This window comes from Nerophis lumbriciformis, linkage group LG08 (genome assembly GCF_033978685.3).
Source record: "Nerophis lumbriciformis linkage group LG08, RoL_Nlum_v2.1, whole genome shotgun sequence".
NCBI classification, from domain to species: domain Eukaryota; kingdom Metazoa; phylum Chordata; class Actinopteri; order Syngnathiformes; family Syngnathidae; genus Nerophis; species Nerophis lumbriciformis.
The window spans coordinates 11,192,433-11,220,000 of record NC_084555.2 but is presented as its reverse complement, the minus strand read 5'-3'; the positions used below and the strand labels follow the sequence as shown (position 1 = coordinate 11,220,000).

The 27,568-nt window shown below is 40.4% G+C and overlaps 2 protein-coding genes across 10 annotated transcripts in view; one reads left to right on the top strand and one right to left on the bottom strand.

The window, feature by feature from the left end:
- wdr25 (WD repeat domain 25) overlaps positions 1 to 27,568 on the bottom strand; it is a 323,171-nt gene that overhangs the window by 234,184 nt on the left and 61,419 nt on the right. For 3 of the 7 annotated variants that reach the window (XM_061968275.2, XM_061968276.2, XM_061968279.2), the window contains exon 8: positions 18,851 to 21,534. The exons of 2 other annotated variants lie outside the window; for them this stretch is intronic. The gene's annotated coding sequence lies outside the window, so the exon portion shown is untranslated. Of the gene's footprint in view, positions 1 to 18,850; positions 21,535 to 27,568 lie in introns of those variants that run through there. 2 more of the 7 variants (XR_009815994.2, XM_061968277.2) reach the window with 2 other exon arrangements.
- Positions 1 to 27,568, top strand: part of begain (brain-enriched guanylate kinase-associated) — a 156,920-nt gene that overhangs the window by 125,596 nt on the left and 3,756 nt on the right. For all 3 annotated transcript variants that reach the window (XM_061968271.2, XM_061968273.2, XM_061968272.2), the window contains 2 exons: positions 5,228 to 5,335; positions 14,907 to 14,990. In XM_061968271.2, the coding sequence (XP_061824255.2) occupies positions 5,228 to 5,335; positions 14,907 to 14,990 (192 nt within the window). The remainder of the gene's footprint in view (positions 1 to 5,227; positions 5,336 to 14,906; positions 14,991 to 27,568) is intronic.

The window sequence follows — 27,568 nt, the reverse complement described above, 5'->3', positions numbered from 1 at the left end:
ACTTGGTTATTATACTAGTTTTCAGTACTAAATTAACAGAATACAATACTATTTAAGTACATTAGTACTCAATTTTCATATATGTATTATGTTTACACAAAACATTACTCAGTATTTGTTACTTATCGATACCAAGTAGTCATTTTTATGAAACTTTTTTTCAGTATGGTACATGGTACTGTATTTTCAAGACTGTAAGGCGCTACTTGTTTCCAACGCTCTGATCATTGTGGCTTTAAAAACGGTACGGCTAAATTATGGGATTATTTTCGCTAACAGCCATAATGTTTTGTATTCAACAAATGGTTGCCATATTACACTGACAGGGACACTGAAAAGGTGTGTTATTGTTTGTGCTATACGGCGCCATCTTTTGGATGAGTTTGGTCACTGCAGTTGCTGCAGGTTTAAAATGTACTTCCTGTTTCTTTCCTCAAACCGGAAGTATAACCGTCCAAACCCTTTCTGCTCGAAAGGTTTCTTCATTCATCACTCCAAGCAATGTTTGTAAGTTTTACAATATAACTAAAACAATTCATACTTACTAAACCGTCTCATGTTTGATGTCTGTAAGAGTGTTTTCATGCATATTTGTACATGCTAACGTGATGTAATCAAGCTAGCGTCATTAGCATTAGCGAATATGCCAACATATTTACAAGTGTCTGTTAGTGTTATTAATTTACAATCCCATTCTTTTTGTATTGTTTTAGTTTCATAAATTCACCTATTGAGTCTGTTTAGCTAATTGGAGAGCAAGCTTCCTTTTACTTCTGTGTTACAGGCACTGTTCGGAAACAATTAAGGAATGTAAATAAACATTTACAAAATATATATCTGCAGCTCATATTTTTGTCTTCTAAAATTTGGTAACACATTTATAGTATAGACCAGGGGTTCCCAAACTTTTTGAATCGGGGGCCGCATTGGGTTAAAACAATTTGGACGGGGGTCGAGCTGTATGTATATATATATATATATATATATATATATATATATATATATATATATATATATGTGTATATATATATATATATATATATATAAATATATATACATACATATATATATATATACATATATACATATATATACATACATATATATATATATATATACATATATACATATATATATATATATATATATATATATATATATATATACGTGTATATATATATAAATATATATATACATATATACGTATATATATATATATACATATATACGTCCATCCATCCATCCATTTTCTACCGCTTATTCCCTTTGGGGTCGCGGGGGGCGCTGGAGCCTATCTCAGCTACAATCGGGCGGAAGGCGGGGTACACCCTGGACAAGTCGCCACCTCATCGCAGACATATATACGTATATATATATATATATATACATATATACATACACATGTATATATATATATATATACATATATACATACACATATATATATATATATATATATATATATATATATATATATATATATATATATATATATATATATATATATATCTCGCTTCGCTTCGACAATATGATTTGCCTGTACAGGTAGGAGATACAGAGAGTAACAAGTGGTAGAAAATAGATTAGAAAGGACAGATTTTAAAAAAATATATAATTAAAAAAAAATATATATATATATATTTTTTTTTTTTTTTTTTTTTTTAACTTTGGACTATGGCGGGCCGGATTTTGGACGCTGGCGGGCCGGATCTGGCCTGCGGGCCGTAGTTTGAGAACCCCTGGTATAGACACTCAATTCCACGGAATGAGATACGGGCAAACAGAGTAGTTTGTTGCACACAATGTATACGATAACCGAGACAGCGCACAAAAACTGGGGCAAACTTTTAGGTGAAAATTTAGGTCAAAAACCGAATCCTAGGAAAAGTGGGGCATACAAAAACTACTACGAATTACTAAATTAGTACATGTGTATTGTATGGTATTCCTAGTGTAGTATATTGGCTCCCAGTAACCACCAATACCTCCATGACAGAAGTACTTAATAGTCATTAAGCCATCATTGCACTCTAGTACCATCAATGTTTTCATTTATTCACTGTGTCGTAACACAGCCCTAGGAAACATGCTGTGAGTCCATGAAAACAATACATTAACTAAGAGAAGTATAATTCACTTAAAGGCTCCCTACATGGTCAAAATAGTGGAGTTGTCCATAGTAATGAGCTCAGGAGGCAGTGCCAAGGAGCAGGTATGTCCACGGCTGATTAATGAGAGCCTGACAGGATTGGATTTGAATATCAATGCTGTTCTATTGCTTAAATTGACATTAATTGCCACCTATTAGATTGACTGTGCACTCTTGAGTGTCAAAACAATCGCCGCCATTGAGCGATTAAGCGAGGGGAGAAAGCGTGTGAGGGTCTTCCAGTCGTTTTCTGCCCGGGCCCTATGTGACAAGGCTCGCAATTACTAGGGTGTGCATTTGTGTGTGAAGTGCGCTTGTGTGTCTCCAACGTCTCAGTTGCTGTCACGGAACACAATACATGCATTGAAGCATAGAGTTGATTACCAAACTCACCTCAATATTCAGCAGACTGAAATCACAGTCATTACGTTTACATCAGTGCTGTCATAATGTCAATCTAATGTTTGTTTGGATATCATTTTTATTCTTGTTTCTTTAGTTTTTGTTACTTTTTCATTTTTAATGTATAATCCTTATTTGTATTTCAATTAAAGTTAAAGTGAAAGTACCACTGATAGTCACACACACACACTAGGTGTGGTGAAATTACCCTCTGCATTTGACCCATCCCCTTGTTCCACCTCCTGGGAGGTGAGGGGTGCAGTAAGTAGCAGCGGTGGCCGCGCTCGAGAATCATTTTGGTGATTTAACCCCCAATTCCAAACCTTGATGGTGAGTGCCAAGCAGGGAGGTAATGGGTCCCATTTTTATAGTCTTTGGTATGACTCGGCCGGGGTTTGAACTCACGACCTACCGATCTCAGGGCAGACACTCTAACCACAAGGCCACTGATTACTGTTATTACTGTAAACATATCCATTACATTTATGAGCATTATTTTTAGTTTTTGTATTGTACCGGTAGTTGTTTTTTCACTTTTTTTCACTTTTTTTTTTTAACGCAATAATGTATTTTTTTCCATTTAGCTATAATATTATTTTTATTCAACAATAGCATTCATTTTAATGTTAATATTAAGTGGCTGTCAGAAATCACCTTGCTTTACATACATAATGTATTTTGGTAACACTTTAGTAAGTAAAGTAACAAAGACTTAATTTAGAGTTAGATGCAGAATAAAGCATTGTTAAGTACTTAATAATGACTAATTAAGAGCCAATATGTTACTAATTTGCATGTTAATAAGCAACTAATTACAAAGACTTAATTTAGAGTTATTTGGACACTAGGGGAACATATAAGGGTTAGGGTTACTAATAAGCAATAATTCTGGGGTTATTGAGGGAAGACTCTTAGTTAATGGCTTACTGGTTGTATAATAAGGCCATGCAGAATAAGGCATTAATAAGTACTTAATAATTAATAATTAAGAGCCAATATGTTACTAATTTGCATGTTAATAAGCAACTAATTAATGGTGAATATGTGTTCCCCATACTAAAGTGTTACCTGTATTTTTTATTTATCCGTTAATTAGGGACCACAATGTCCCTTTGGGACAGAGGACCCTATTGTATTTGTAAGGTTTTATTCTTTCTTTCTTTATTATTATACCGCAGCTTTGAGCTGTAATTTGACTCCCTTAACATGCTTCAAAACTCAACAAATTTGACACACACATCAGGACTGGCGAACATTGCGATTTAATCAAAAAACCAAACCCCAAAACTCAAAATTGCGCTCTAGCGCACCCTAGGAAGAAAACACAGACAAAACTGCCTGTAACTTCCAGTAGAAATGTCGTAGAGACATGAAACAAAAACCTCTATGTAGGTCTCACTTAGACCTAGATTTCATACACTGACATCCTTCAGCAAAAATCTACAGGAAGTTTGCAATTCCCCCTTCAAAACAAAAGTTTTGTAAAAACAGTCACTTTTGCCTCTTTGAGCTATAATTTGACCCCCTTAACATGCTTCAAAACTCACCAAACTGGACACACACATCAGGACTGGCAAACATTGCGATCTAATAAAAAACCCAAACCCAAAACTCAAAATTGCGCTCTAGCGCCCCCTAGGAAGAAAACACAGACAAAACTGCTCCTTGGAAGAAAACAGACAAAACTGCATGTAACTTCCAGTAGGAATGTCATAAAGACATGAAACAAAAACCTCTATGTAGGTCTCACTTAGACCTACATTTCATATATTAACAACCCCCAGCAAAAATCAACAGGAAGTTTGCAATTCCCCCTTCAAAACAAAAGTTTTGTAAAAACCGGTCACCTTTTTTCAAACATTTTCTCCTCTGAGCGCGTTTGTCGTGTCGGCTTCAAACTAGCACAGGAGAGGGATTGAACCCTTCTGATTAAAAGTTGATGAAAGAGTTTTAATTACTGCTCCGGTTTGGATTTTATGTGCCGTCAAAGTCGGTCCAGTCCATCGCTGCTTGCAGCTTTCATTTTTTTTTTTTTTATTGCATTTCCTGTCTCGATTCACTTGGGACATTTCTTTGTTTGCACACCAACACACAGAATGGTTCCTTTCACGATAGAGTGCCGTATCAGTTTTAACTGGCACATTTTGACAGAAAAAAACGTGACAAACGTTTAGGTTCAACAACAAACTTTTCCGAACAACAGAAAATTGAAAAAAATCAATAGAACACATCCCAATGGTGTTCTGGGTAATAGGACAATATGACTAATAGGTGTTGAGACAAATAAGCTTGGCTACTCCACACAAGCAAGCAGCATCGTTAAGACTTTGTGTCTTTGCACATTGTAAATCCAAGTGTTTCATTTGTCTCTTCTCCTGTCCTCTTCCTCCGTCTGTGTCTACCAGTATAATTGATATGATACTAGCTCTGGCAAATGTAATCTTCTTTTAATTAAGACTTGCCGCTGCCGCATGTTCGCGACTGATAGGCTGCTCGTCCTCTCGTTTTTCTCCTGCTCTTCTCCCGTCTTATTTCTCGTCTGTCTGAGGTCATTTTTCTTTTATCTCAACGCTGCTTCCCTCCCCTTTAACCCTCTGTCCGCTGTTCCGTTTTCCCTGCTATGATCAACACCCCCTAATGCTGTCGCCCCTTTGCTTTTGCTTTATTCCTCTGCAGTCTCAGCACCATGAAGAGGAGAAGAGAGCACTCAGCCGGGAGATCATTGTCCTCAACAACCACCTCATGGAGGCAAAGCTGAATATAAATAAACTCAAGGAGGACAACGTGAGTATTTGGAAGTCATATCTTGATGAGATCCCTGTCTGCATAGAACATCCGCAAGGTTATCACAACAGTTTAGTCTGAAATACGGCGTTAGCTTTTTCTCAATAGGGCCACGGTAGTGAATAATTGGCTACTTTGCTCCAGGGCTCCCCCCGCACGAAGAGTCATGTTCAAGCCACTCTACACAAACTGCATATTAATATCCTATTCATAATACATATTTTTCGTAGCTAATGTTCAATGCCATTTTTTTCAGTTTTGGGCTCTCGGTTTTCCACTTCAAAGAGTTGCGCGGGACATGGTCAGAAACAAAGCACTAGAGAGAAAAATTAGGTAACATCATCCAAAGGGAGACTATGGGCAGTTAGAAAAGGAACGGATGCAGCAAAACGGAGACTGTGGAGCACAGTATAATAAAGCCACGACAAAAGCGTTTTTGTTTTTTAAACAGAGATGGTAATCTACTTTTATCGAGCGTGTACCATCAACAGGCTTGAAAACTCTTGCTTAAAGGTAACAATTACAACAGGCATGGCCTGATCTACAAAGATCCACATAACAAAGTGCTAAATAGCGTGTGTAATCTACAAAATCACAGTGATCTACTAGTTATCAACAAGAGAACAAGATAAGTCTTCATCAACGGCACAGCAGTGAAGATCGTAAGCAGCACCAAGTTCCTGGGGGTGCAGATAACTGACAATATGACCTGGTCCCTACACACCGGAGCTCTTGTAAAAAGAGCTCAGCAGCGCATGCACTTTTTGCGTGGGATGAAAAGAGCACAGCTCCTGCCCTCCATTCTCACCACATTCTACAGAAGCACTATAGAGAGCCTACCAACCAACTGCATCTCTGTCTGGACTGGAGCCTGCAATGCCTCAGACTGGAAGGCTCTCCAGAGAGTGGTGAGGACGGCGGAAAAGATCATCAGGACTCCTCTTCCTCCTATCCAGGAGATCGCAAAAAGCCGCTGCCTGACCAGGGCTCAGAAAATCTGCAAAGACTCCTCCCACCCCCACCAAGGACTGTTTTCACTGCTGGACTCTAGAAAGAGGTTCCGCAGCCTCCGAAGCAGAACCTCCAGGTTCTGTTACAGCTTCTTCCTTCAGGCCGTAAGACTCTTGAATGCATCATAGTTAAATTATCCCCTCAACTCCCCCCAAAATGGATTAACTCGCTGGAACAAAAAAGACAATATAACATACATCCATAAACGTGGACGCATGTGAAAAAGTGCAATATATTTATCTGTACAGTAATCTATTTATTTATTTATATATATATATTTATTTTTATATATATTTATATAATATTTATATATATATATATATATATATATATATATATATAAATATATATATATATATATATACACATACATACATACATACATACATACATACATACATACATATATATATATATATATATATATATATATATATATATAGTGAAGATCGTAAGCAGCACCAAGTTCCTGGGGGTGCAGATAACTGACAATATGACCTGGTCCCTACACACCGGAGCCCTTGTAAAAAGAGCTCAGCAGCGCATGCACTTTTTGCGTTGGATGAAAAGAGCACAGCTCCCTCCCCCCATTCTCACCACGTTCTACAGAGGCATTATAGAGAGCCTACTGACCAACTGCATCTCTGTCTGGACTGGAGTCTTCAGTGCCTCAGACTCGAAGTCTCTGCAGAGAGTGGTGAGGACGGCGGAAAAGATCATCATGACTCCTCTTCCTCCTATCCAGGAATCGCAAAAAGCCGCTGCCTGACCATGGCTCAGAAAATCTGTAGAGACTCCTCCCACCCCCACCAAGGACTGTTTTCACTGCTGGACTCTAGAAAGAGGTTCCGCAGCCTCCGAAGCAGAACCTCCAGGTTCTGTAACAGCTTCTTCCTTCAGGCCATAAGACTCTTGAACGCATCATAATAATCCCCTCAATTCCCCCCCAAAAACAGATTAACTCGCTGGACTATAAAGACAATATAACATACATCCATAAACCTGGATGCGTATGCAAAAGTGCAATATATTTATCTGTACAGTAATCTATTTATTTATATCTGCACCTCATTGCTCTTTTATCCTGCACTACAACGAGCTAATGCAACGAAATGTTGTTCTTATCTGTACTGTAAAGTTCAAATTTGAATGACAATAAAAGGAAGTCTAAGTCTAAGTCTCACCCTCTGAGACACTTAATGTGTTGCATTCATTATAACACTTAACTTTTTGCGGCTCCAGACAGATTAGTTTTTTGTATGTTTGGTCCAATATGGCTCTTTCAACATGTCGGGTTGCCGACCCCTGCTCTAAGCTCTCAGAATCCAAGAACAGGGGAGCTCTTTAGATCTCCTTGGAGGGAACATGTGGCAGAGTGCCGCCTGTCCTCCTTTGAAGTCATTTGGCAAGAGATCTTTGAGGGCCTGCGGGCGAGCCAGGTTAGAGTTGCCTCTCTTTGCTATCTGGCAGTTTTGAGTCATTTTTTGAGCTGGAGGAGAGTATTTGGACAATCCCTCTTATTTCCTGTTGAGGATGATTGGAGTCAAAGTTCATTTAGAGCGGGGTGAGCCCTTAAGAGTTTGCCATTGCTGCTAATGCGCTATCCTCGCTTGTGTCATAAATGACACCCTGTGGGGTAAACACGATATTTCTTATGATATACTATAGCTTTAATTTATAGCTTCATAACACAGTGCAGCCTCCAAGGTAGACTGCAATGTGTTCTTATGTCAACCCTTTTTTCTCCACACTGTAAAAGGTAATAGTTTGTTCCAAGTAACACTTTGACACACTTCGCTTTCTAAAATGTCATTATCTGCTGTTAATAAAAGGACATACAATAATATAATGCGTACTTCCCCTCTAGTTCAGGGCTGCCCAAACCTTTTAAGTCCAAGGGCCAAAGCCATTTTAGGAATACAACTACACAATAAGTGAGTAGTTTAATCCCATACTGCTATTATTTAAAGTACTGAAGATCATAGAATTCGGTAGATGGCAACTTGTTCGATTTGCGGACATGCCATCAATTATGGTGTGGGCTTAAAAGAGTGTGAATATGTATTACATATATTATATTATATTATATTATATTGCTGCAATGCCGGCAGTAAGTCGGACACGTTTCCAGTGAGGGTTGGACTCCGCCAAGGCTGCCCTTTGTCACCGATTCTGTTCATAACTTTTATGGACAGAATTTCTAGGCGCAGTCAAGGCGTTGAGGGGATCCGGTTTGGTGGCTGCAGGATTAGGTCTCTGGTTTTTGCAGATGATGTGGTCCTGATGGCTTCATCTGGCCAGGATCTTCAGCTCTCACTGGATCGGTTCGCAGCCGAGTGTGAAGCAACTGGGATGAGAATCAGCACCTCCGAGTCCGAGTCCGTGGTTCTCGCCCGGAAAATTGTTGGGGTGCCATCTCCGGGTTGCGGAGGAGACCCTGCCCCAAGTGGAGGAGTTCAAGTACCTCGGAGTCTTGTTCACGAGTGAGGGAAGAGTGGATCGTGAGATCGACAGGCGGCGTCTTCAGTAATGCGGACGCTGTATCGATCCGTTGTGGTGAAGAAGGAGCTGAGCCGCAAGGCAAAGCTCTCAAATTACCGGTCGATCTACGTTCCCATCCTCACCTATGGTCATGAGCTTTGGGTTATGACCGAAAGGACAAGATCACGGGTACAAGCGGCCGAAATGAGTTTCCTCCGCCGAGTGGCGGGGCTCTCCCTTAGAGATAGGGTGAGAAGCTCTGCCATCCGGGGGGAGCTCAAAGTAAAGCCGCTGCTCCTCCACATCGAGAGGAGCCAGATGAGGTGGTTCGGCCATCTGGTCAGGATGCCACCTGAACGCCTCCCTAGGGAGATGTTTAGGGCACATCCGACCGGTAAGAGGCCACGGGGAAGACCCAGGACACGTTGGGAAGACTATGTCTCCCGGCTGGCCTGGGAACGCCTCGGGATCCCCCGGGAAGAGCTGGACGAAGTGGCTGGGGAGAGGGAAGTCTGGGCTTCCCTGCTTGGGCTGCTGCCCCCGCGACCCGACCTCGGATAAGCAGAAGAAGATGGATGGATAGATGAATATGTATTACATTTTGGGAAGTCACCCTTTGGCAGACCAAATGAAACGACTTGGCAGACCGAATTTGGCCCAATTTGGGCACCCCTGCTCTAGTTTGAGAAGCTTACTTGGTGGTGTACATTCCCTTGTTCTCTCTTCATTTTTGTTATTGGCTTTTTTTTAGATTTAGACATATTGTACTGAGCAGCCTGGACCGATATTGCTAGAATGCGTTGCCTTCAATGCAAGAAAAATAAGGGCCTCACAGACTTTCCATTCTTGTTTCATCTTCCATCCATCCATCGATTTTCTACCGCTTGTCCCGTTTGGGGTCGCGGGGGTGCACCCTGGACAAGTCGCCACCTCATCGCAGGGCCAACATCATGTTTCATCAACTTTATGTTAAAGTTAAAGTACCACTGATAGTCACACACACACACACACTAAGTGTGGTGAAATTACCCTCTGCATTAAACCCATCCCCTTGTTTCACCAGGAGGTGAGGGGAGCAGTGAGCAGCAGCGATGGCCGCGCTCGGGAATCATTTTGGGGATTTTGTACTGACCAGCCAAGACAGAGTTGTGTGAAACATTTTCATCACAAAGAGTTCACTTTCAGGTTTTTTGGGGGGGTCAATATTAGGTTTTTCCTTTTCGCCATCACTTCTGTGGCAGTATCATAACAAGAACACAAAAGTCCCATGACATAGTCTCACAAAAAATTTTGCACGGTGGCGTTTTGAACTTAGCTCCCGTCAAAAACCTCAAATAGTTAAGCTTTTACCACAGGCAGCAATCTTAACTGAAGTTTTCAGCACATACACAACGTTGACATCTTTAGTTATATTTTGATAAAGCCGGGGGAAAAACACACATACTTGTAACAAACATGGCTGTAGAAGTCAAATCATGAAATGCGACCTTACCCGAGCAAAAACGACGCGTGATCTATCCGGTGGAGTCATGATACCAATTGCCTTGACCCGGCCACACACAAAGAAGCTGTAAACCTCCACGCTTTTCCAAGTTTTGGGAACACACCCGACGGATAATCCTTGAGATCCCTGCACAAATGTTTTTTGATAACGTATAGAGATCAATTATATTGCATAGTTACCATGAATTGCTTAACGTGGACCCCGACTTAAACAAGTTGAAAAACTTATTCGGGTGTTACCATTCAGTGGTCAATTGTACAGAATATGTACTGTACTGTGCAATCTACTAATAAAAGTTTCAATCAATCAATCAATTAGATTTTTTGCTCGTATCTGCTTGTAGTGGTAAGATCTATCCTCCTTGCATACTCAGATTGTTTGCTGCACAATAGCCATGTTCTTTTGCTTCCGTTCAAAAGACACCTGACTGAATACAACCTATTGGCTGACTCTGCAGTACTCGTATACAGCATAATAGTGAACTATTTGAACAATCCACAGGGGTCCAGAGCAGTCCCTCCTGGCAACAGAAAGAGAAAGAATTGAATGATTAGAAACAAAGTTGTTGTTAACTGGCGGGGGGAGTCAAAGCTGTCAGACCGAAAGCTTTGATGCACTGGCAAGAATTGTCAAGCTCTCCGACGTGCTCCAGACAGATGGAGGGTTCAGTGCGGCAAGACCGTGACCTTTTCCAAGCGGAGTGATTTCACAGTAGAAAAGTGCTAACCACCCACACATACAAAAAATAAGCAACGTAGACAAACCCAGAAAACAAGAAAATGTAGCTTATGCTGTGCCTGGAAACCGCCCTCAGCGTTCAACATGGTATCCATATCCTCCAGAGACAGAAAGCAGAGATTGAGATGCATGAAGATGCCTCCTTGGCAAAGTGAATATAGCATCTCCAATAATTGAGTGCATTCAGCAGAGACAAACGTCACGTTGTGCATAATTCATCATTTAAAGGAGAACTGCACTTTTTGGGGAATTTTGCCTATTGTTCACAATCATTATGAGAGACAAGAATACATATGTCTTTTTTTTTTTTTTTTAGGATTTTAAAGATGATAAAAAAAACGCTTCCTAGAGGCGGCTAATGGGAGTCACAGTGGTCGCCTTCAAAGACCTTTAAGACAACTTCAAAACCTTTTGCATACACACTGCAAGTCTATACATAATGTAGTAACAGACACGTTCATAACAATATGTCATGTGTACAAAATCTACCTTATTTTGGTCATATAAAGTAGAGATGTCCGATAATGGCTTTTCTGCCGATATCCGATATTGTCCAACTCTTAATTACAGATACCGATATCAACCGATACCGATATATACAGTTGTGGAATTAACACATTATTATGCCTAATTTTATTGTGATGCCCCGCTGGATGCATTAAACAATGTAACAAGGTTTTCCAAAATAAGAGAACAACTTCAACTCAAGTTATGGAAAAAAAAAGTGCCAACATGGCACTGCCATAATTAGTATTGAAGTCACAAAGTGCATTATTTTTTTTAACATGCCTTAAAACAGCAGCTTGGAATTTGGGACGTGCTCTCCCTGAGAGAGCATTAGGAGGTTGAGGTGGGCGGGAGGTGTAGCGGGGGTGTATATTGTAGCGTCCCGGAAGAGTTAGTGCTGCAAGGGGTTCTGGGTATTTGTTCTGTTGTGTTTATGTTGTGTTACAGTGCGGATGATCTCCCGAAATGTGTTTTTCATTCTTGTTTGGTGTGGGTTCACAATGTGGCGCATATTTGTAACAGTGTTAAAGTTGTTTATACGGCCACCCTCAGTGCGACCTGTATGGCTGTTGACCAAGTATGATTTGCATTCACTTGTGAGTGTGTCAAAAGCCGTAGGTATTATGTGACTGGGCCGGCACATAAAGGCAGCGCCTTCAAGGTTTATTGGCGCTCTGTACTTCTCCCTACGTCCGTGTACACAACGGCGTTTTAAAAAGTCATAAATTTAACTTTTTGAAACCGATACCGATAATTTTGAAACCGATACCGACAATTTTCGATATTGCATTTTAAAGCATTTATCGGCCGATAATATCGGCAGTCCGATATTATCGGACATCCCTAATATTAAGCATTGCCGGAACTCATTTCCTCAGTGCATTGATTTCTTTTTCCAAAATAAACCGGAAAAAATGTCCCCGGCCAGTTGGACCACGCAGCACGTCATGTGTGTTATACCAACTGCATACGATGTCGAGCTAGCTGTGTACAAACAAAACACAAAATGTTACTTTAAAGATACTGTAATATATGTTCATGTTTTTCCGTCTGTACAGATTGGTGTCCTACCGCATTGTATTGTGCATTACAAACTCAAACGCAATTTGGGTGCTGACGTAGAAGCTAGCTTATCTCTTGCCGAAGCTAGCTTTTATGGCTAATACCGAAGCATGTCGATGTGTTCCTCAGTGTTCGCTCTTACAATAACAATGCCGCTACAGCTTAGTTATTATACTGGTTACGGAACGTAAATTAAGTATTGTTTGCAGTTTTTGAATGTATTTCCAAAGTAATTTAAAGGTATCATTGATTGCTCCAATTATCTGCATTGCTAGCCATCTAGAACAAGTCAATTTTTACATGTTAGACTGCAAAAAAAACAAAAAACTTTTTGTCTTGTCTAATAATTATTGTGAACAAAAAATGTGCAGTTCCCCTTTAAAGCTTTCAGGTTGTCACATGATTGATTGATTGATTGAAACGTTTATTAGTAGATTGCACAGTACAGTACATATTCCGTACAATTGACCACTAAATGGCAACACCCGAATAAGTTTTTCAACTTGTTTAAGTCGGGGTCCACGTTAATCAATTCATGGTCAATTCCTGATTTGAGCCTGCTGAACAAGAATCTCCAAATAGCATGTTTGGAAATTAGACTTTACCACCTTAAATTACTCTCTATGGGTTTGGAAGCATCCCTAAATGTATTTTACAAAGTGTTTCTAAAGACTGCCACATTAAATGCCTACTGAAACCCACTACTACCGACCACGCAGTCTGATAGTTTATATATCAATGATGAAATCTTAACATTGCAACACATGCCAATACGGCTGGGTTAGCTTACTAAAGTGCAATTTTAAATTTCGCGCGGAATATCCTGCTGAAAACGTCTCGGTATGATGACGTCAGCGCGTGACGTCACGGATTGTGGAGGACATTTTGGGACAGCATGGTGGCCAGCTATTAAGTCGTCTGTTTTCATCGCAAAATTCCACAGTATTCTGGACATCTGTGTTGGTGAATCTTTTGCAATTTGTTCAATGAACAATGGAGACAGCAAAGAAGAAAGCTGTAGGTGGGAAGCGGTGTATTGCGGCCGACTTCACCAACACAAACACAGCCGGTGTTTCATTGTTTACATTCCCGGAAGATGACAGTCAAGCTTTACCATTGGCCTGTGGAGAACTGGGACAACAGAGACTCTTACTAGGAGGACGTTGAGTTGGATACGCAGACGCGGTACCGTGAGTACGCATGCAGCTGCAGCTTTCAAACATTTGATCGCTTCCCCGTACGTGCGTGCCGCTATGTGCATGTCACATACGTAACTTTGGGGACTTTGGGGAAATATATGTGCTGTATGAACTTTGGGGAGGTGAACGGTACTTTGGGCTAAGGGATTGAGTGTGTTGTGCAGGTGTTTGAGTTGTATTGGCGGGTTATATGGACGGGAGGGGGGAGGTGTTTGTTATGCGGGATTAATTTGTGGCATATTAAATATAAGCCTGGTTGTGTTGTGGCTAATAGAGTATATATATGTCTTGTGTTTATTTACTGTTTTAGTCATTCCCAGCGGAATATCAGGTCCCACCCGCCTCTCACAGCATCTTCCCTATCTGAATCGCTCCCACTGCCCTCTAGTCCTTCACTCTCACTTTCCTCATCCACGAATCTTTCATCCTCGCTCAAATTAATGGGGAAATCGTCGCTTTCTCGGTCCGAATCGCTCTCGCTGCTGGTGGCCATGATTGTAAACAATGTGCAGATGTGAGGAGCTCCACAACCTGTGACGTCACGCTACTCGTCTGCTACTTCCGGTACAGGCAAGGCTTTTTTATCAGCGACCAAAAGTTGCGAACTTTATCGTCGATGTTCTCTACTAAATCCTTTCAGCAAAAATATGGCAATATCGCGAAATGATCAAGTATGACACATAGAATGGACCTGCTATCCCCGTTTAAATAAGAAAATCGCATTTCAGTAGGCCTTTAAGTTGTTTGAACGTGAATATTTCCTACAGGTTATCCTCATCCTCTTGAACTCCTTTGTTAATAACACTGTTCAATTATTTGAATTACAAATGATTAACACAGTATTTGAACATTAGTTGCACAGTAACACTGCATTACTGACCTTAGAAGGATATCTCCTCCCTCGCATTCTCCCCTCATCAACAAGTAATTAAATGGCAAATTCAAAGCTGTAATTTGAAGTGTTTCCAATTTTGCACAGCGGGCCCTTGAACCCATAACCCCTTCCTCTTTCTCTGGGGTGCTGCACGGATATACAGTAGTGATGGATATATTCTGTGCCTTCTTACAGGACCTGTACAGGAAAGACTGCAACCTTGCTGCCCAGCTGCTGCAGTGCTCCAAGTCTCATTACAGAGCTCACAAGATGTCTGAGGTGAGCTATTGACTATATTATTGCTGAAAATAAATGCATTAATAAGAGGTCTGGGTAACCTTATTTAGCGAGATAAAATGTTAGCAATGCCTCTCAGTATGATGCAGTGTAATAGTTCTACACCACTGCAAACGCCCATGCATAATCAGAACTCCGCCAAGATTAAACCTTTAAATGTGCTGTATTATAGTATTTTTCAACAATTTTCAAGTGTGCTAACAGTTAAGCCTTGATGCTCGAGTATAGACAGTTAAACCCTTGAGTTGACTTAATTCAAGGGTTCAGAAGTATTTTATTGTTTATGTTAAATGTGGAATGAGTGAGAGGGGTTGGGATATTATAAGCATCTGCTTCATACAACCCCTTTTCAAGCCTTGCACAAATGTCTCTGCCAAGATGTAAAAAAAAAATGTGTTGTTTTACTGTGCAGGTTTGAAATAAATACTTCAATAAATACTTCAATTCAAAACTACTGTACTGTAAGCGACAAAAAACGGATGTGCTTATTAATAAGTGTTAAGTATGTTAAATATTAGGGGTGTGGGAAAAAATCGATTCGAATTCGAATCGCGATTCTCACGTTGTGCGATTCAGAATCGATTCTCATTTTTAAAAAATCTATTTTTTTTTAAAATGTTATTTATTTATGTATTTATTTTTTAATTAATCAATCCAACAAAACAATACACAGCAATACCATAACAATGCAATCCAATTCCAAAACCAAACCCGACCCAGTAACACTCAGAACAGCAATAAACAGAGCAATTGAGAGGAGACACAAACACGACACAGAACAAACCAAAAGTAGTGAAACAAAAATGAATATTATCAACAACAGTATCAATATTAGTTACAATTTCAACATAGCAGTGATTAAAAATCCCTCATTGACATTATCATTAGACATTTATAAAAAAAAAAAAAAAAAAGAACAATAGTGTCACAGTGGCTTACACTTGCATCGCATCTCATAAGCTTGACAACACACTGTGTCCAATATTTTCACAAAGATAAAGTAAGTCATATTTTTGGTTCATTTGATAGTTAAAACAAATTTAAATTATTGCAATCAGTTGATAAAACATTGTCCTTTACAATTATAAAAGCTTTTTACAAAAATCTACTATTCTGCTTGCATGTCAGCAGACTGGGGTAGATCCTGCTGAAATCCTATGTATTGAATGAATAGAGAATCGTTTTGAATCGGGGAAATATCGTTTTTGAATCGAGAATCGCGTTGAATCGAAAAAAATCGATTTTGAATCGAATCGTGACCCCAAGAATCGATATTGAATCGAATTGTGGGACACCCAAAGATTCACAGCCCTATTATATATACATATTTATTTTACTTTTACTTTACTTTCAATGATTTAAATTCTTCAACCGCTTCAGACCTAGCCACAGATATGTTTGTTTCTTTCATTTCTAATGATTTTTTAAATGTTTTATGCTCTTTTTGTAATACAAAAAAAAAGCGGCCGGAAGAAGATGGATAGATGGATGGATGGCGTTGTCCGGTTTCCAGTGTATTGAAAAATATGTGTTACAATGGGAGTCAGCGGGCAACCAAAATGGGCAAAGGGGCTAAATGTATAGTAAATGAATATATTTTACTTATAAGAACTTTGCAAAAAGTGCCATGATGCCATTTTAAAGATAAACCTGTTCAAAACTACATGTGGCCAAATATTAGCCCTCTAACCTTTAAATGTATCTGATTTGTCAAAGATGGGGAACAAAAATGCAGAAAATGACTGTGTTTTGGTCAAAGATAAATCAAGGGTTAAAGAAAGAAAAGTTTATACATTGAAGCAAATTTCTCCATAGGAAACATTGTAAACATAAATAATGGGTTTCAGCCTCGACAAAAGTCCACATTTTAGTCAGCTTTTCGTACAATTTGAACACAATATAAAGCACTATACAGTACTGTATGTTAAACAATCATAACAAGGGGGTGATGCAGGCCCGGCCCTAACCAATCTGGCGCCCTAGGCAAAATTTTAGGTGGCGCCCCCCCACATCGGCATTGAAGTGTATATACTCAGAAGAAACCGAATAGCTTTGTCTTTGACCTTTTTTTTTACTTACAACTATACCTAATATATAAAGGGGTGGAAAAGTGACTATTACCTGCAGGGCAAACATTAGCTAACCAGAAGGCAATAACAATATAAACAAAAAACACCTGCTTAAAAGATCTAATACAAATGTCCCTGAGGAATGTAAGGTGGGAGTACTGTAATTACCTAACGTTACATTATTATTTTCCATAACAATTTAGCCCCCTCCACAATATTAACCCGACGTTAAAACAGAACTAGCTATTTATTGATTAGCAATTGCCGAATCATGTAACATTAGCTTAATGCTAAAAAGCCAGGTTACTATCACATTCTGTAACAGACAAATAATTTCATGTAGGCTATATAACGTTACCTACCTGCTACCTCTGTCTTTTCTTGTTTCTCCTTCTCTTCTTTTCTCTTTTTTCTTCCCTGGGCACCTGACAGTTTTGGCCGTTTTGACATGTTGTGTTGATTTTTTGATGTGGTGACGTCCAAAAAGAGTCATGATACGGGAAGGGAGGGGGCGCACCGTATTTCTATTAAATAGGCTTTACTTTGCATTTTAATTAACGTGGGATTATTTTTTTGTATTTAGAAATAATAGTATCAACTTTTTTTTTTTTTTTTTTTTTTTTCTCCAACATTTGTGGCACTGGCGTGGCGCCCCCTGATGGACGGCGCCCTTAGCATTTGCCTATACGGCCTATGCCACGGGCCGGCCCTGGGGTGATGGGTCAACCATCCTTTTGTTAGCAAAGTCAAAAAACAACAACAACAACTTACAAAGCCCCCCTACTGTGTTAATCATACTTGGCCAATAAATATGATTCTGATATTGAGCTAGTAAAACTATAATTTTTCTATAAAAAGGCTAAAAAATAAAAACACTTAAAGGCCTACTGAAATGCGATTTTCTTATTTAAACGGGGATAGCAGGTCCATTCTATGTGTCATACTTGATCATTTCGCGATATCGCCATATTTTTGCTGAAAGGATTTAGTAAACCAGTAAATAAACACAAGACATATACATACTCTATTAGCCACAACACAACCAGGCTTATATTTAATATGCCACAAATTAATCCAGCATAACAAACACCTCCCCCCTCCCGTCCATATAACCCGCCAATACAACTCAAACACCTGCACAACACACTCAATCCCACAGCCCAAAGTACCGTTCACCTCCCCAAAGTTCATACAGCACATATATTTCCCCAAAGTCCCCAAAGTTACGTACGTGACATGCACATAGCGGCACGTACGTACGGGCAAGCGATCAAATGTTTGGAAGCCGCAGCTGTATGCGTACTCACGGTACCGCATCCAACTCAAAGTCCTCCTGGTAAGAGTCTCTGTTGTCCCAGTTCTCCACAGGCCAATGGTAAAGCTTGACTGTCATCTTTCGGGAATGTAAACAATGAAACACCAGCTGTGTTATCCGGCACAACAGTCAGGGGGTGCATTCTACGGCGGGGGTGCGTTATCCGACACAACACCTGCCGCAATACACCGCTTCCCACCTACAGCTTTCTTCTTTGCTGTCTCCATTGTTCATTGAACAAATTGCAAAAGATTCACCAACACAGATGTCCAGAATACTGTGGAATTTTGCGATGAAAACAGACGACTTAATAGCTGGCCACCATGCTGTCCCAAAATGTCCTCTACAATCCGTGACGTCACGCGCAGGCGTCATCATACCGAGACGTTTTCAGCAGGATATTTCGCGCGAAATTTAAAATTGCACTTTAGTAAGCTAACCCAGCCGTATTGGCATGTGTTGCAATGTTAAGATTTCATCATTGATATATAAACTATCAGACTGCGTGGTCGGTAGTAGTGGGTTTCAGTAGGCCTTTAATGCAGTATGAACAAGAATGTTTTAATGTAGACACATAGAATCATCATACTGGTGTGATTATATGCATCAAGTGTTTATTCAAGGCTAAGGCAAAATATCGAGATATGTATCGTGACATGGCCTAAAAATTTTGAGATATTAATAAAAGGCCATATCGCCCAGCCTTAATGTGAAGCACTATACTGTTGTGCACTCATTTAGTCCGACACATTTGAACCGCTGAACATCTCACCACCTGACACATCAAGAGTGACATACGCAGCGAAACTCCCTTAGAGGGTAGCATCAAACACCCAGCATCCAACAAGGCTGCTCTTTTTGTGATTGAGCTTTCGACTGCACTATAGTTGAACCACGATAAAAACTAGGAAAAATGCGTTTCATCTTCCGTTTCAGGTTACGGACGTCATTCTGAATAGCGATAATGTTCCAAAGCGAATTTCTTCCAAAATGCCGTGTGCGTTGTGGGCAGAAACCCAGACTAATAACTCCCAGAGAAAAGCAGGGAAATTGCTGGAAGGCATAATATAATGAGTGTCACTTTTATGGCGAGGCATTAAACCATTAACAGCAATAAGTGGAACAAGAGAAGTTGAAGTGTATGCCGTTGGACGGATTAAAAGCAAACAGAATGTAGTGGTGGTGGTGGTACTGCTAATTAAGATTTGCCTCAGATAACAGCCGATGCTGAGCTTGCTACATCCAAGCATCCTCACCTACTTTCCATCTGTACTCCTTCTGGGAATTGGCAGCTGCTAAAAATAGCCTCCATTTACGAGATGCAGGTTATTTTATGCCAAGGCGAGCTTCTATTTTCTAACAAAGCCAAGTCAGTAATTTATCTTTTTTTTTTTTTTTTCGTATTCCCAGCTGGAGCCCAGCAGCTCTCGTTTAATCTGAATCTAAGACGCACCCTCTGGAACTGATATGTCTTTGATGGTACTGTAGACTGAGGAAGAAGGGACACAGAGTGAGGGAGGAAATGAGAGTTTTTTGCTTGAGAAGGCACCGGAGGATGAAAGAACTGGAAAAGGAACATCCAACTGCCAAATTTAATAGCCATAAAGAAAAAGTTGGTTTTGGCAAATAGTTGTAACAGTAAAATAAATGTTAAGAAACAGTATACAATTCCAAGAAAATACCGGATGAAATGCATGAAAAGATCCAGTTCTATATGAATATAGATACTTTTATTCTTTGTGTGGTGGCAAGTAAACAGCAAGGCCAAAGCCCGGGCAAAAAGCGGAATAGCTTTGGGAAACACGGTGGCACAAATAAATGAATGGATGTGGTGTTCTGCAGTTTTCTGACAAGTTCATTAGAGGGGCAAAGTAGTGCAAATCCCCCGAGAAACACCAGCTGGCCCAGACTGTGTGAACCGAGCGAGAATGAATTACTTTCTAAAGCAGAACAAACGATGGAGGTCCTAAAGGAGCTGCAATGGAAGAAAAAAATAACCTTAAGTAGAGACACATACCGTCATTTCCGGGCTATAGAGTACACCTTTTTTTAGGCCGCACCCACTTGACTTTGACAAATGTAATTTTTTACACGTCTATTAACTGCAGGTGCACATATAAAAACAGTAAAGATCGGCAGGTTCCTTTTTTTGATGGCCGGGTTAATCACTGTTGGTGGGTTGTTAGAATTTCATCGCGTCTTCTCCAAGGTGAAGGTGAGTGCACAACGCGTTTGATTTGATGTGAACAATTTAATTGGTCCACCGTGACCCTTTCGGCAATTTCCCTGATTTGATATGACAAGGCTAACTATTGGCGTAGGGGTGTAACGATTCGTCTTAACAAGGATTTGATTGGAATCATAATTTGAGGTTGCGGATAAAATTCAGGGACGATGTTAATTTATTTAGATCGATACGATCCGAAACGATTTCGTGAGTTGAAATCAATGCCGTGACTGTGTGACTGTGAAATAAATACTGGACACTGCAGATGAAGTTTCCTATATTCCTGATATTTTTGTAAGAAAATTACCGTATTTTCCGGACCATAGGACGCACTGCCGATGAATGGTCTATTATTGATCTTTTTTCATATATATGGCGCACCGGATTATTAATCTATGCAAAATCTTGCATAGATTCAGTCGGCATCCCGGTAAGAGCGGATATTGTACAGCAAGTGATTTGTTATGTTTGTAGTTTGTATTTCTTGTTTAGCACTTAGCAATAGTGCTCATTGCTGGATCTGCTTAGCAGTCAGCTTCTAAAACTTGTAGCTCATCCTCCTTATATGCAGGCTCAAAAATGTAAGGATCTGGGTCATAATTTGTCCCAAGGCAGTCCCATGAATAGTAGCGTTATTGTTGAAGGAAATAGTGAACTTTGGGATGCGCCATATGCTTAAAATGAGCAAAATTCGTAAATATTACCTGTTACTACATTACATACGGTATATACTTACAGTGGGCAGCACGGTGGAAGAGGGGTTAGTGCATCTGCCTCACAATAAGAAGGTCCTGAGTAGTCTGGGGTTCAATCCCGGGCTCGGGATCTTTCTGTGTGGAGTTTGCATGTTCTCCCCGTGACTGCGTGGGTTCCCTCCGGGTTCTCCGGCTTCCTCCCACCTCCAAAGACATGCACCTAGGGATAGGTTGATTGGCAACACTAAATTGGCCCTAGTGTGTGAATGTGAGTGTGAATGTTGTCTATCTGTGTTGGCCCTGCGATGAGGTGGCGACTTGTCCAGGGTGTACCCCGCCTTTCGCCCGATTGTAGCTGAGATAGGCTCCAGCGCCCCCCGCGACCCCGAAGGGAATAAGCGGTAGAAAATGGATGGATGGATAGATAATGTTTTACAGATCATCTTCCGGATGTGCCGTTTTGCGGGTGGTCTTATTTACGTGGCTCACCTTCGACAGCGTCTTTTCCCCGTCATCTTTGTTGTAGCGGTGTAGCGTGCAAGGACGGGAGTGGAAGAAGTGTCAAAAGATGGAGTTAACTGTTTTAATGACACGCAGACTTTACTTAAATCAATAACGGAGCAGCATCTCCTCATCCGGAAACAACAACACCGGAAATGTGTCCCGTGAAAAACCGTCCGACCGGAACTCTTTAATGACTAAAGTTCCTTGGATGAATAATATATACTCACTACACCGGTATGTTTTAGCGCTTTCATGGCGAGTTTACTTACAGATATAAGTAAGAACTTTTAACTAACTTTAAGAAATGTTCATATGCTTCATCAACCTCATTTTCATTGTACACATTGTCCCAATCTTGCTTTTGTAGCTCAATTTTGAAAGCAATCATCCTCTTCTCTGTGCAGTCTTCGAAATGTCCTTTTGTCTTCCATGTTCTTCTTGTAGTTTCCATCAAATATTGTAAAAACTGGCAGATGATCACTAACATCGGTTATAAGTCGACCACTTGTAGTGTTATTATCAAAATCATTGGTAAAAATATTATCAATAAGCGTGGCACAGTGTCCTGTAATTCTGCTTGGCTTTGTGATTTTAGGATATAAACTGATGCTGTACATTGTATCAATGAAGTCATCAATAGACTTTTGCTTGTTAGGGTTCAATAAGTCAATATTAAAGTCACCACATAGGAAAATTATTCTTTGCCCATTGTCCATGTAAGTAGCCTTGATCCATTCTTCAAATGTTTCTATACTTGACTTAGGTGATCTATATATACAACTGATGAATATGTTTTTGCTTTTTCCCTGACATATTTCAATTGTTATACATTCTAAGATATTATCTATAGCAAATGACATGTTTTTTTACCACTTTGTAGTTCAGGTTCTTCATCACGTACACAGCTACTCCCCCTCCATTTTTGTTGTTTCTGTTGATGTAGTTTAGTTCATATCCATCCAGATCAAAATCTATTCCTTTTTTTTATCATCAATCCATGTTTCCGTGACAGCAATCACTTTGAAGGGTTCGTTGATGTGTTCCAAAAAGTTCTTAATATTGTTGTAGTTTGCATACAAGCTTCTGCTATTAAAATGAATAATTGACAATTTGTTATCACATTTAATGTTGCTGTTATATTGATCATCCGTATAATAAAAACAATTATTACTGAAGTGGGAGAAAAAATTTGTATCTGGATCTATATCATTTTCCAAATCCTGATTTTTATGATCTTTGTTGCAGAAATTTTTTAGTTCCATGTTTTCTTGTTCAACAATCTTTGATGTTGTTTCAATAATCTCTATAAGTGTAGGTGGATGCAATCCTGAATCTAGGTCCTCTTGTTTAGTCATTCCTTGGAACATAGTAGTGTTGATGCTGAATTTAGGTGCTTGTTTTCTGTCAGAGTTCATTATCATCGTTGTTGTGGAAGCTGTGTAAACTTTAAAAATTGTCCAGGTCCTTGATGTCTTGGACAGCAAGTACTCTTGCTTCTGGACCTCCATTCAGCTTGATGTAGATTTTACAGTTGGCGCTCCAAGTTCCCTGGATTTTTCCCTGCTTTCTCAAGTCGCGTGCTTTCTTGGCAATTCCAGCATTACGTTTTGTGAGATGCTCATTCATGTACACATTTGTTCCCTTCAGCTTCTTTCCCTGTCTCAGCAATGCCATTTTAGATTTTCTGTTTACAAGTTTCACGAGCACGACTGGAGTGGCGTTGTTGTTTCTTCCGTTCAGTGGGATGCATGTTTCGATGGTATTAATGTCAATTTCAATTTCTTTTGATTGCAGAAAGTTGACCACTTGCTGTTCTGCTGAGACCATATCCATTTCATCTGGTTCACCTTCATTATTCACAGCTTTCGCATAGGATCTTGGTTTAATTCGGTGCCCTGTCACGACGATATCATTCATCCGTTTATCCTGATCCATTCCATCTATGATATTCTTCAGCATGTTGTTGTCTTCTTGAAGGATCTTTATTTGTTTGCCCATTTCAGTGGCTTCATTATTTCTGATGGTTTTGTGAGATTGCAGACTTTCTATACATTGCTGCAGACTTTTCACATGTTGTCTGTATTCTTCTTTCATTTCTTTCATTTCTTCTTTCCATCCCTCCATCATGTAGTTCCATTTTTCTAACATTTCTTCTTTAAAATCATGGAGTATTTTTTGTATCCATTCTTGAATCCCATCATGTCTTGTGTCCAGCCTCAAATCTTGTTCAGTCTTTCCTTTACCTTTTTTCATCGCGGCAGTCGATGACGTCAGTGCCTCTTACGTCTTAGCGGCAGTTACTTCTTTAGCAACTTGCGGTACTTTTCACTTGTTTTTTCAACAATTTCGTACCTTGCGCCGTTCAGAGATCAATTTTGGGTGTCAGCCTGTCAACTTATATCACTCTGCGACGTCGGAATCACTTTAAAACAGCTGTAAACTCGCCGTAGCTTTTGGTTGCCAGGCAACCGCTTTGAACTGCGGCAAGGCGCCGTTGGCTTGAGGCTAACGACTCTTCCAACTCGCCTTATTTCAGCGTTTCTGTGCCTCTCAACTGACCAATATCAGATCGAAGATGCCAGGTGACTCTCCTGTGGCTGTGATCACAAATCAGTGGTCAAAATCTTCAGATTTAACAAAAACTCCGGTAGCAGAATCGGAGCCTTTTTCTTTTGCGTCCTTTCTCATTGACAGGAAGTGACGTTGGTGGCTTGTTAATTTTTCGTTCGCCTGCTTCTCTTCCGGTATCGGTTATATTTGTTTTGACGGTGCGTGGCTATGACGTCACAGATGATAACGTTTAACGCATTTATTTATTTACTAAAAACAACTTTAGATAAAGTCTGCCGTTCTTAAAGCCAATGTTTTCTTTTCTGGTATCAATAAAATCAATTAATTAATTTTCAAAACAATGTTAGATCGATACATATCCTCTGGAGGGCCAACTAATAGAGCACAGATCGATATATTTGAATCTTAAGAATATAAATTGATCTATCGATCAATCGTAATACCCCTGTATTGGCAGCATGTGAACTGTCTAGCACTGTTACCAGCTCAGTGGCCTTGTGGTTAAGGTGTCCGCCCTGAGACTGGAAGGTCGTGAGTTCAAACCCCGGCCGAGTCATACCAAAGACTATAAAAATGGGACCCATTGCCTCCCTCTGCATCAAGGGTTGGAATTGGGGGTTAAATCACCAAATGATTCCCGAGCATGGCGCACGCTGCTGCTCACTGCTACCCTCACATCCCAGGGGGCTAACATGGGGATGGGTCAAATGCAGAGGACAAATTTCACCACACCCAGTGTGTGTGTGACAATCATTGGAACTTTAACTTTAACACGATGAGTTCAAAGTCTGGGGAAAAAGTAGCGGTTTATAGACCGAAGATTAAAGGGGAACATTATCACAATTTCAGAAGGGTTAAAACCATTAAAAATCAGTTCCCAGTGGCTTATTATATTTTTCGAAGTTTTTTTCAAAATTTTACCCATCACGCAATATCCCTAAAAACCTAAATATGTGGGCAACCCCCCCCCCCCCCTCTAGGGGAGACCGAAAGCAATGGATGTCGAGTGGGTCTGACATAATATTGTGAGAGTCCAGTCCATAGTGGATCCAGCATGACACCATCCCGAGCGGAGACGGGTCAGCAGCGCAGAGATGTTCCCAGCCGATGCACACCCCGGGTCCCGACTCTGGACAGCCAGCACTTCATCCATGGCCATCGGACCTGTGCCCCCCCCTCCACAAGGAATGAGGGAGCAGAGGAGAAAAGAAAAGAAACGGCAGATCAACTGGTCTAACAGGGGGGCTATTTAAAGGCTAGAGTATACAAATGAGTTTTAAGATGGGACTTAAATGCTTCTACTGAGGTAGCATCTCTAATTGTTACCGGGAGGGCATTCCATAGTACTGGAGCCCGAATAGAAAACGCTCTATAGCCCGCAGACTTTTTTTGGGCTCTGGGAATCACTAATAAGCCGGAGTTCTTTGAACGCAGATTTCTTGCCGGGACATATGGTACAATACAATCGGCAAGATAGGCTGGAGCTAGACCGTGTAGTATTTTATACGTAAGTAGTAAAACCTTAAAGTCACATCTTAAGTGCACAGGAAGCCAGTGCAGGTGAGCCAGTATAGGCGTAATATGATCAAACTTTCTTGTTCTTGTCAAAAGTCTAGCAGCCGCATTTTGTACCAATTGTAGTCTTTTAATGCTAGACATAGGGAGACCCGAAAAGAATACGTTACAGTAGTCGAGACGAGACGTAACGAACGCATGAATAATGATCTCAGCGTCGCTAGTGGATAAAATAGAACGAATTTTAGCGATATTACGGAGATGAAAGAAGGCCGTTTTAGTAACACTCTTAATGTGTGATTCAAACGAGAGAGTTGGGTCGAAGATAAAACCCAGATTCTTTACTGATTCGCCTTGTGTAATTGTTTGGTTGTCAAATGTTAAGGTGGTATTATTAAATAAATGTCGGTGTTTAGCAGGACCGATAATCAGCATTTCCGTTTTCTTGGCGTTGAGTTGCAAGAAGTTAGCGGACATCCATTGTTTAATTTCATTAAGACACGCCTCCAGCTGACTACAATCCGGCGTGTTGGTCAGCTTTAGGGGCATGTAGAGTTGGGTGTCATCAGCATAACAATGAAAGCTAACACCGTATTTGCGTATGATGTCGCCTAGCGGCAGCATGTAAATACTAAAGAGTGCAGGGCCAAGAACCGAACCCTGAGGAACTCCGCACGTTACCTTAACATAGTCCGAGGTCACATTATTATGGGAGACGCATTGCATCCTGTCAGTAAGATAAGAGTTAAACCACGACAAAGCTAAGTCTGACATACCAATACGTGTTTTGATACGCTCTAATAAAATATTATGATCGACGGTATCGAAAACAGCGCTAAGATCAAGAAGCAGCAACATAGATGACGCATCAGAATCCATCGTTAGCAGTAGATCATTAGTCATTTTTGCGAGGGCTGTCTCCGTAGAGTGATTTGCCCTGAAACCGGATTGAAAAGGTTCACAGAGATTGTTAGACACTAAGTGTTCATTTAGCTGCTGTGCGACAATTTTTTCGAGGATTTTCGAAATAAAGGGAAGGTGGGACACTGGTCGGTAGTTTACCATGAGGTCAGGATCAAGGTTAACCAACGATTGGTATGTGTTTGTTTGGCATTAAAGGAAACTAACAACTATGAACTAGGTTTACAGCATATGAAATACATTTGGCAACAACATGCACTTTGAGAGTGCAGACAGCCCAATTTTCATCAATTAATATATTCTGTAGACATACCCTCATGTCAGCAGGCCAGGGAAGCTAGGGTCGATATTCTTCTCTTGATCATCTTCGGTGTGAGCCAAGACATCCAGGGGGTTTAGCTCGCTCGTCTGCGGGAACAAACTGCCGCCATTGCTTGCCGTGCTACCGAGGACCTTTGTCCCTGAATTGCTCACACACTCCGGCAGATTCCATGGGGGTCTGGCGGAAGATTTCTTTGACTTTATCGTTGGAAATGCATCTGCTTTAAGTGTCGCAGGATATCCACACATTCTTGCCATCTCTGTCGTAGCATAGCTTTCGTCGGTAAAGTGTGCGGAACAAACGTCCAAATTCTTGCCACTTTCGCATCTTTGGGCCACTGGTGCAACTTGAATCCATCCCTGTTCGTGTTGTTACACCCTCCGACAACACACCGACGAGGCATGATGTCTCCAAAGTACGG